Genomic DNA, 10,747 nt, shown 5'->3' on the forward strand with positions numbered 1-10,747 from the left:
GTGTGGAGGTTGTGGAGTCTCCACTTCTTCTCAGAGCAGTATTGGTGTCTGGGGATGCTAACTACAAAGAATAAGTATCCTGAGAATACAAGTATATTGAGGTTTTCTGTCTACATATGCTCCTACTGAGGCATATTTTGAAAGTTTCAGAGAAGTCTCCAGTGAGCAGCATGGCCTACTAATGCTGGACTATTTGCTATGTACTGTGGCTGCTATTCTGTCAAAGAAGAGTATTAAAGGATAATTCCTATGATCTCATGACAAGTGAACTCAAGGAAAAAAAAAAACACTTAAAAACAGGGTTTCTGTAGTGTAGTGGTTATCACGTTCGCCTCACACGCGAAAGGTCCCTGGTTCGAAACCAGGCAGAAACAGTTGCTGTTTTGGAGAGGAATTTGGGAATTGTGGTTAACTTAAGATCCGGACAACAAGTCAACCATGAGGCAGCAATGTGCCGTTGTGGCCAAGAAGGCCCATGGGATCCTAGCCTGCATTAGGAAGAAGACCGTTGACAGCAAGTGAGGTGAGCCCATACCTGGAATATGGTACGGAATGTGCAGTTCTGGGCTCCATCTAGAGAGGGTCCAGCACTGAACAACAAAGATGATTATGGGACCCGAGCCTCTGTCTTATATGGAAAGACCAAGTGAGCTGGGCCTGTTTAGCCTGGACAAGAGAAGACTGAGAGGGGATCTTATCAACATGTACAAATACTGAGGGGAGGATGTAGAGAGGATGGGGCCAAACTCTTCTTGGTGGTGGCCAGTGATAGGACAAGGGGTAACAGGTACAAATTGAAGCACAGGAAGTTTCATCTCCATATGAGGAAGAACTACTTTACTGTGAAGGTGACAGAGCACTGGAACAGTCTGCCCAAAGAGGTTGTGGAGTCTCCTTCTCCAGGTGTCCAGGCTTGAGCAGGGGAGTTGGATTGGATGATCTCTAGAGGTTCCTTCCAACCTCAACCATTCTGTGGTTCCTAGCAGAGGAAATAACCATCAAAGCCTATCTGACGAAACTGTGGGCAAAATGTATTGAGGATTACTTCTTATGTTGATGTCCTCTGTAGCTTTTGATCAACAGGAACAAAACTAAGGCTTGTCTGAGGGGCCAGGTCTGGGGATAGATTTTAGTCATTTGTTCTGGAAGTGGATATAAAGATTCATATTCAGTTGTTTTTGTTAGCTTTTGTTTAGCTTCTGTTGCTTTTAAGATGTATAGTGCGTAATCATAGATTTTAAGGCCGGAAGAGCCTATTTTGATCCCACTATCTAATCCTCCTTACAGTGCAGACAATATAATCATGTATGAATTTATCAGTCACCTATTTCTTGAGCTGTGCAGATGTAGATTTGCCAGAATAGGAGATAAGAGGAATGTAGCTCATTTTCACCCCCATAACACTATTATCAGAACCTTGGATGTGTGTGTACCCTATTACATGAAGATCTCGCTTACTATTGAATGTTTTCTCTGCCTGTGGCCAGTGCTCTCTCTTCCTGTTTATATTCTTTTATATCTTTTGCAATTCTACAAATGGAGAGAAATCAAAATGTACAGTGACTGTATAGATTTTGCATATTATACATACTGCAATTTCTCCAAAGGTGAGATATTGTCAGCATGTGTAAGTAATTTATTTGTAAAAGCTGTGAGAGGAGCTCCAGAGGAATTTACATTGTTCGTAAAGAACTCCTGCTTTGAACTCACCAGTTGTCTCCCTTTTTCACCAGGGTGTTGGCATCATGTCACCACCTGACATCAGTTGCCCTGGAGGCTCCAGGAAGGAATAGAAAGGTTGCCATGTTAATTAGAGGAGAGCGATAAAACCTGATGTTTTATTTATTTTTTGAAGAGGAATTTGTATGTCTTATCCTGTTTCATGGTAATATTTTTATGATTGATTTTTTGAAGTTTAGTTCAGAATGAGTTCCCCTAAGGAAAAAGTGCTACAGCGAATTACAGAGGCTCCCCCCAGTGCCTTAGATTTATCATTAAATTTAACCCATCCTTTACTGCCGTTAACAAATGGCTATTACATCCTCAAAGATTCTAACACAACTCCTGATGGTAAACATAGTTAGATTTAGACTTTGCACTGTATAAGTATTTATATTTAATGACTGAACTGGAATTTGTACTGTGATTAAAACTACCATTTTCAAAGTACTATAGATTATTGGAGGATGAAGCAGTTTATGCTAGGATGGAAACAGAAAGGCAAAAGTCATAGAGTAATCCAGGTCTGTAAAACACACAAGTTCACTGAACACCTTGATAGATCACGGCCTAAGGTGTCTCCTTTGTCTAGCAGAAATGGAAGGTCAGTATTATAATATGTACGACATGGATTTTGGAAAACCTGAGTGTTGGTAGAGCTCATGGAGTGAGTTGTGCTATAATAACAGATGCTTTAGACTTGAATAGGGTCAGGATAAGAGTGGATGTAAGAGTAAAGTTGGCAAAGAAACAAATATAGCTTTTTGCAGTGGGCCAGGACCAGATCTCATTGGGTCTAGAAAGCCAAAGAGGAAAAGAGGGAAGAAAAGTTGTGATTTTTTTTTTTTTTTTTTGGATTCTAAGCTTAGGCTTTAGAGGGACAGACCAAACTGCTGCACAAAATGAGACTTTTGTTAAGAAAATAGTTTTTCATTCAGTTTCTGATGATCAAGAGGAAATATGTGGTTAATAATAAAGGCCTACCACTTTGGTTTAAAAAGACTTGTTTGGCTTACATAAATTAACTGAACCATAACTGACTAAGTCTAGGCTGCAGCCTTGGTAGTTATATTATAACAGGCTCTAGAGGCTCCAGCCACTCACCTGTTTCTCCAGATGCTGTGTATAATTCAGTAAGAGCAGATAATTTCCAGAAGCATTTAAACATTTATAACTCAAAAGAGTGCTTAGGAAAGGACAAAAAAAAAGCCTAATAAGAGAAAGCCCACTCAGTACATACTAACTTTAAGGACATGTTTAAATCAACTACCATTCAGTAAATCACTTAGGAATTTGTCCCACTGAATTCAGTCATTAGATATCAGCTTTTGGGGTAAAACCAATATTTTATTCTTGTATAAACAGTTCACCTCAGCAGGATGCTGTTGTTCTATTGTGGCTATCTGAAGCAATTGTAGTGTGAATGACAACAATTATACTAATAACTCTTATTAATTAGGATCACATGCTGCAGAAAAAGTATCTGAAAAACACCTTTCTTTGCTCTAGGTTTTGTACAATTTATTGTAGTTTCTCCTGGAAAACTTCTGGGCTTATCTTTGAGCTTTTTGTCCTAGCTGTGATTTTAATAAGAGGCTGTTTAGAGTTAGACTCTTTCAGTGTTTTTCTTCTGCTGATTACATTAGCAGCATACCTTCTGTACTTACTCTTGTACTGCTAGTAATGTTACAGATCATATGCTGATGTTTATGATGAAAGCAGCTGTGTCACTATCATTGTCTATACCTACATTATATGTGGATAAATAGAAAGTGCTGTGATAATTTTGGATGGGTCAAAAAACCATCATGTGAGGGAGTTTTCTGACATGGTCTAGCACTCTTCTCTAAGTCCATTGCTTACTGAGAAAAAAGAAGGAATTGCATGCTGTTTCCTTGAGGTCTATCTTTAGATTCTATTAAACCTGTTATTTGGATAGAAGAACATTAATCAGTCCAAAGAAAATGGTACAAAGGCACAGTTTTTGCTCTAATTGTCACAGATTCGAACAATGTGTTCCTGCCAAAAAATTAAATGCATCACTTTACAAAGCTGTTTATGCAGCTTGTGAATTATTTGGGATAAGTTTCATTATGGTGATTAATATGCATGACACTGCATCACAATATGAAACCTATTAAGCCTGGATTTTTTTTTATTGTCATTGTTGTTCTTTTGATGGCATGCAATTTAGGAGCAAAACCACCCCCTCTCAATAAGATTTCAGTGTCTTTTCATGGGCTCAGTCTCACTTCATATTTTCAAGATGTGATCATGTTTTTGAAATGTTAATTTATATGCATAATACCTTTTTGTTACATACACTTCATAAAGAACAGCTGGGTTTATAGTGCGTATGGAACTAAATTTCTCTTAGGCTTCTGAGCTTTGTGCAAGTTTAATACTAAAAAGTTTCCTTGAAAGACCTTCAGTTAACATTAGCTCAGGATATGCATCCACCGAGTTGTGACTTGAGTTATTTCGGACAGCCCCTACTCTAAATTAAAGACAAATTGAGCTGGAATTAACTGGATTTTGTTCTTTTTTATCAAAGCCTTGTAATGCTGTGAATTCTACATGAAAACCTTGGCCATCATGCATATTTGCAGCCTTTTGAGAAACTAGGCAGGAGTCCAGAATATGCAATAAAGCATAAAAAAAAGAGATTTTGATTGTTTTAGGTTTAACTCAAATACTTCTATATTGTTTTGAAGAAAACTATCTTAGTAGCACTAGACCACAGAAAAACTCTCTAGCCTTCCATAGATCTAGTCGAGCTCGGCTTAAGTGAGGTTTGTCATATGCTACTATAGGATAAATGGCTAGTTGAGGTGGAAAAGAATAGTTAGTAGAAAAAATGTAAAGTTCATAAGAAACTGGAATATAATAAAGGAAAAATATAAGATCAAGGGTTGCTCAGTAACTGAGAACCTCATACCTGCACCTTGCTTAATACTGTCACGCTAGTCATTAATGACTAGCAGGACAAAGAATGCTTTTGAGTCTTGCAGAAATTTCAAAGGTAGGACGTCAATAAAGGACAAGGATCAGAATACTATGCAGAAGTTACTGAATGACCTTGAGGTCTTGCAGTAACAGAAATGGAAGGTTATGCATGTAAAAATGATGAAAGTATTGCAAAATGCTGATATTTAAAAATGGAAGAAAAGGAAGGGGTGTTCTGGTCAATTACAGTATGACTATGCAACAACTACGGAAAAAAACAAGGATTGTTCTACCACAGCTTAGACAAGGTATATGCAATAGAAACAGCAAAGTATTAACAAAGCCATATAAAGCCTGTAAAGTACTTATTTTTAATCCCTATACATTTTGATTTTCTCTCTTGTGTTCAAGAAGATTTAATTCAAATTGGAAAAGTGTGCAGAAAGCACAATCATGGAACTGGAGTCCCTGTTGTAGAGGAGAATGACAAAGCTTTGCTTTTTTAACCTAATAAACTCAAGACCATATAAATTCCTCAGGAGAGAGAATCTCCAGGAAGGAAACAAGATAGAGTTAAAGGGCAAAGTGGACAAAGAACAAAGCATGTATAAATGAATTTACACTGGAAATCAGAAGAAAATTTATTCATTTCGGAGCTATGTTAGGGTATCCTATGCCGAATGATAAGAAACCTGCCTACGTAAGTCCAGATAAGCAGAGAGCGTAATACATTTATGGAGAGAATTATACAAGGTGGTAACTGTTGACAGGACTTTGATAGCCAGTGACAGACCTGATGATTCAGCTGAATCCTGCCTGACCTTGCCATACGCCTCTGTCCTTAGCCGAGTACTGCAGTGTAAATATGACTTATTCTTGTAGACTTTCACATTAGCAATCCATTTTACTGTCAAACTGAGATGTGAAAAAAGGATATTTCTACTGTAGACTAAAGCCTTGCAAAATTTTGTGCTTCAAAAGTAAATCAGAAGAAATTGCTTTTGAAAGGGAAAACTACAAGTTCCAGACTAATCATAAACATGCTTTTGTTTCTTTTGGTTTTGTTCTTTTCCTTAGGTAAAAGAACTCAACCATTCACTTGACTGGTGTTCCTAAGAAAGGAATAAGCATTAATTCTGATCTGGCACAAAAGAAATTCAGCTTACACAGAATGACCTCAATAGAGACATAAAAAGGAAAGAATGGATGCTGACTGGTAACTTTTGGACCATAAATGATGCCCCCATTGCAGGGTGGTAGCGTTTCTTACATCCCCAAGTCTCTGAACAGGAGCAGACAATACCCCCAGTGCTGCATGGCAGTAGGCATAAGAAGGAAGGGTGATTTTTATTTCTTTTCCAAAGTGGCGCAGTTAAGCTCTGGCACACATCCAGGGATGCGGAAGAAAGGTGAACTGCCAGGATGTTGCAACTCAGTAGAAGCATCTAGTGTCAAATCTTGTAAACCTAAATAACACAGAATATATTAGAGGCTAATAAACAGCCATTAACCACCCAGCATTCAGATTTACCAATTACCACCCTATTCTACGCCAACTCACAGTTTCTGACAATGTCACATTAATGAATCTCGAGTCTTAACCTCCTTGAATTCATGAATAACAATTTGACTCCATGTAACTTGATTACTATGAAATGGAAACTTTAGGAGAGTCTAAACATTGGTTATGAGGTTGAGATGAGAGAAAGACAACCTTACTCCATCACTGGTAATTTAAACTCATATAAAACCAAGCACCTGTCACAGTGATAAATGGGTTTTCTTGTTACCTTGCTGTCGATATCATTTCACAGTCAGATTTCTATCAAAAACCCAGGCAATACTGTGGAAACCAAGGTACAATTGTCTTTTAGTTTTATTTCTCTTCCCAGAAAATGGATAAAGGTCACAAGATGCTTAAAAACGTGATTGATTTCATTTTCATTACATCATTCCCAGAACACAGATTAATTTACTTGTATATGCAAACGTAAGGTTTTTATAGTCATCACAGAAGGAAAAACCTTTCATTGTTTACTGACTCCAAGCTTAAGCTGGAGCCACCTGATATCTGGAGGTTTCCCTTTGGGGTCATGAACATCAGTTACATCTTTCACAGTATGTTTCACAGTGTATACTGAAACTAAATCAATTTTTGGGTCTATTTTACTTTGGATCAGCACCTCAGAATTCTGAGAGTGTCCTCAGTCTGAAACCTGGCTGAAGATAAAACAGGAACAAGCTCTTATCTTACAGCCTGGGTGCTTGGTATGTCTTTTTTTGCAGTCATGCCACATTTTTTTCCAGGTTTATTTTTTTCTTTTAATTTAAATTCTTTTAATTTCTTTTTTATATTTTTAATTTAATTTTCCTTTGATTTAAATTCTTTTAATTAATTATTTATTTTAATATTCCTCGTTATTTTAAACTTTTGGTTCCAGGCACTGCAGTTTATAAGAAGCAGAAAAGGTGCAAGAAGATTGAAAAAAAGACAGAAGAAAAAACCCAAATATATTTAGAAGCATTTAACTTGGCAGAATTGTCTGTCCCGTGTTAAACAAGATATCCGAATAGACGATCGCCATGGCCGTTTCTGAATTTAGAAGCTATGCACAAGCTGTCACTTGGTATCAGTGATGAGTGGAGAGAATTGTGTAGCATCCTGACCTATCTGACAAGTTTAGGATTAGCTCTATAATACTGCAAAGTACTTTTATTCTTTTACAGCTTTGGTGGCATACATTCAACATTATTATAGCAAAGTTTCATTCTCTCTTGTTGGACTCTAGACTTCAAATAGAAATTTGAATGTTTATTGATTTTATTACCAATCTCAAAGAATAACATGTGACTATAGAGTGACCCCTTCAGAGACGAGAACAGTATTGCTGCTTTCTTTTAAAATATTGAAGAACTAAGGTGCAAATTTCTTATTTACAAAATCTGAGATAAGCAGAAGACTTGCATATGCCTATTTCTACCTCTGTCTCGTGCAGTTCCATATCTCTTTTCTCCTGATATAGGTATCAGACTGTAGGGTTCTCTCCCCTTTTTGAAGCTATCTTCTTGTGAAGGAAAAATGTGCCCATTAATTGGTAATGAAACAGGAATTGAGAAAAAGGATTTTGCAAGCCAATTAAAAAGGTAGTTACTTGGGATACTAATTTTAGAAGATGTTTTAAAAATTGGTTTTATATCTTATCTGGTGACACAATAACAGCCCTGGGAGAAGGTACTAGAGGAACTCTTTCAGAAGGAGCAAGAAGGTTGCTTGGACAATGACAATAAAGGCAGTCTGGTCCTTAGGACATTCTCCTATGAAAGGTCACAGCCCAAGCATGGTGAGGAGAGTTTGCTGGAGGGCAACAAGTTCTGCCATTCCTCACTGCTCTCTGGTGCTGCCTTCCAGCAGCAACATAGTATGTACGGCCAGGAGGCAAGTGGTGCTAGAAAAAAATATCTGAAGTGGAGGCGGGGGGAAAATGCAGAGATAACACAAAAACTGTGAGAATGTTTCCCTGTAGAATGTCTCTGAGATGAGAGTTCGAGTTACAGCAGGTGTAGAAGAAAACTGATGCCACTACTGGAGTGAACTCTTATCTGCTGAGTCACTGTATGTGCAGGTCAAGTACAAAATACCTTCTCCTCCAGATGATAGCTTCAAAAAGAGCATGTTGAGAGGTGACAGTTTCAGACTTGCATCTGATAGGAAAAGGATGAAAAATACCTCTTTTACATTATATTGCCTACTAATTAGATCTAAGCAGCTCCTCCTCTGCTTCCTTCATACTGCCTCCAGATACTGTCTGTTTTGCGTGCCATTCTGAGCATCCTAATTTTCCTTGACTTCTGTGCAAAGGGTTCAAGTACGGTTCCTACTAGTTAGACGTTGCAACATTTATAATTAGGTTAGTTGTTGCACCTTGCGAAGGAACGGACTCAGTCTGGGATGCAGAGTGAGACAACTTTATTCTCAAACCGACTCCTTTTATACTCTTTTAACACAAGTGTTGCAAAGATTACAATCAATCAGCATCTTGCCAGCCGTGCAGTTGTGGTTATCTTCTTTTCCTTGCTTTGTTCCTCATCTGCTGACAAGACATTCCACATGCTGTTGTTGTCCTCCTCCTTTTCCTGCTTTGCTCCTTGCTGATAAGACATTCGTCCTTGTGGTCAATCGTCCACTACCAAGGCATTCAGCACTTCCGTCTCCAAAGCAGGCCTCCACATCTCCCCCTTCTTTATTTGTTTGTGGTATTGCCATAGCTGTTTTTAGCTGAACAGCCATAACTTGGTTAAAGGATCAATCAATCAAGCACTGAACACATAATAAGAAACAAGGCAGATACACTAACAATAAACAAAATACAGTTAGTACAACATACAGGTAGTACAAATGAACAAAATACAGTTAATACAATAATTAGAAACTTTGCGTTAATATGGCTAAGCAAAAGATTGTTTAGTTTGTTGCATTTACTCCCATGGTTTGATTCCAACAAGCATAATAGTGTCCTTTTCCCAAGGTCTCTCCACCAACACTCTCGAGTCTGTCCTTGAGATCCCCCGATCTCCCCCTTCTTTATTTATGAAGAATGCCTGTTTCAAGGCACGGTCTATTAAGCACTGAATTGTTTTTAACAAACATGGGATACAAATTAAAAGCCAAAGAAAGATTATCAAGCACATCAAACCTATTTGCAATGATCCCTTAATCCACGTAGCTAATCCTAAATTCCCCAAAAGATGCCCCAAAATATTGAGACCATTGTCTTGATGTAACTTCTGCACTCCTTTTTGTAAATTTTCAATGCTTTTATGGATGGATTCCGAATGGTCAGATAAATTCATGCAACAGAGTCCATCAAAATCCTGACACCCATGGCCTTGTGCTAATAACAAAAAGTCTATAGCAGCTCTATTTTGAAGTGAAGCATGCCTAACAGAATTAACATCTAGCAATAGCCCACTCAGTGCCAGGGAAGTAGCATTAGTCTGTTTTGCCAGCCAGCAACCAAGCCTATTTAAGGTTACTAGCGCTTTCCCTGATGCTACCCCGGGTGTAAATATAGATGCTGATACGATTTCTGCAGTGTTCCAAAATGTTACTTGGTCATCACACTCAGATTGAAAAGCGTGTATGGCGCGCTTGGGGCGTTTTCTATGGTTATTAATCATTGAAATGTTGGGTGTTAATAGAGTCAGCCTTCCAATGCTGCATGGTCCTCCGCATGCGCGAGAGGGGATACCAGGCCAGGCACGATCTCCGCAAATTAGAAATAGGCCCTTTGGTAATTTGAGTGGGTATCTACCAGATAAGGTTAATTTTGCGGCAGTATAGTTGCACCATGCAGTGGCATTTCTATACTCCGGTAGGGTAGCATTCAGCCATTGTATTTTATGTGGCTCCGGATCCTTTGGATCTCGTCTTTTGTATCCTGGGAGAGGAGGGGATACTTCTTTCCAGTTAGCCCATCCATCTGTATAGTTAAGATACACACAATAATCCATTTTTACTGATCCTAACAAATCTAGCTCTTGTGGCTCTATATTCATTTTTGGAAACCATGGGACCCAATTATTCCACTTATCAACTATGTCAGTTGGTTTATCACTTATATATGGACGCCTTTCGAGGGGAACCTGCCAATCATCAACAGGTTGTCCTACCAGACAGGTTACAAAAGGATTTCCTGGACTAGATAATGACAAACATAACGTGTCCTGTCCCGTTTGATTGGCCAGAGTTACCCATATGTTAGTTTTAGGCTGGGGTGGCATCCACTGTGGTGTGGGTGATGTCACGGTGCAGATGATGATGATGACTGTGATAAGAAAGGCTTGATCCATCGAGCAGGTACCCATCTTGGCCCTGTGCCTGTAGAAACACAAGCATATCCTCTACCCCAGGTTATTAAAGGAAAAGGCCCTTCCCACTGATTCGTCTGTGGGTTTTTGGCTACAACCTGGGCTTTTTCCTGAACTTTGTGTTGTCTGTGTGAATCAAAATGTCGGTATATAGGGGGTCCTTCTTCTGTCCAGTAATTTAAAAAATTCAACACATAGCAAGCTTTTGCTATGC

General features: G+C 38.6%; 1 protein-coding gene and 1 non-coding gene across 2 annotated transcripts; one reads left to right on the top strand and one right to left on the bottom strand.

Moving 5' to 3' along the window:
• The first annotated feature begins 301 nt into the window (after positions 1 to 301).
• Positions 302 to 374, top strand: TRNAV-CAC (transfer RNA valine (anticodon CAC)). Its single transcript has one exon. It is a non-coding gene; the product is annotated as a tRNA-Val (tRNA).
• A 5,638-nt stretch (positions 375 to 6,012) lies between these two features.
• Positions 6,013 to 10,446, bottom strand: LOC148595785 (uncharacterized). Its single transcript, XM_088540352.1, has 2 exons — positions 9,360 to 10,446; positions 6,013 to 6,131 (listed from the first exon to the last, which is right to left on the bottom strand). The coding sequence occupies exons 1-2, from the start codon at positions 10,444 to 10,446 to the stop codon at positions 6,013 to 6,015; spliced, it is 1,206 nt and encodes a 401-aa protein (XP_088396478.1).
• Between the last annotated feature and the right edge of the window lie 301 nt (positions 10,447 to 10,747).

Source organism: Tinamus guttatus, unplaced genomic scaffold (assembly GCF_059628265.1).
Source record: "Tinamus guttatus ecotype Peru unplaced genomic scaffold, ASM5962826v1 Tinamus_guttatus_pri_ptg000060l, whole genome shotgun sequence".
NCBI classification, from domain to species: Eukaryota; Metazoa; Chordata; class Aves; order Tinamiformes; family Tinamidae; genus Tinamus; species Tinamus guttatus.

Excerpts from the sequence above, each read along its gene's own strand:
- LOC148595785 (XM_088540352.1), bottom strand. The coding sequence starts at position 10,446 with ATGCCACCCCAGCCTAAAACTAACATATGGGTAACTCTGGCCAATCAA. Across the intron at positions 6,132-9,359 it reads TAAGGGATCATTGCAAATAG|GTTTACAAGATTTGACACTA; the intron begins GTTTGATGTGCT and ends TGTGTTATTTAG.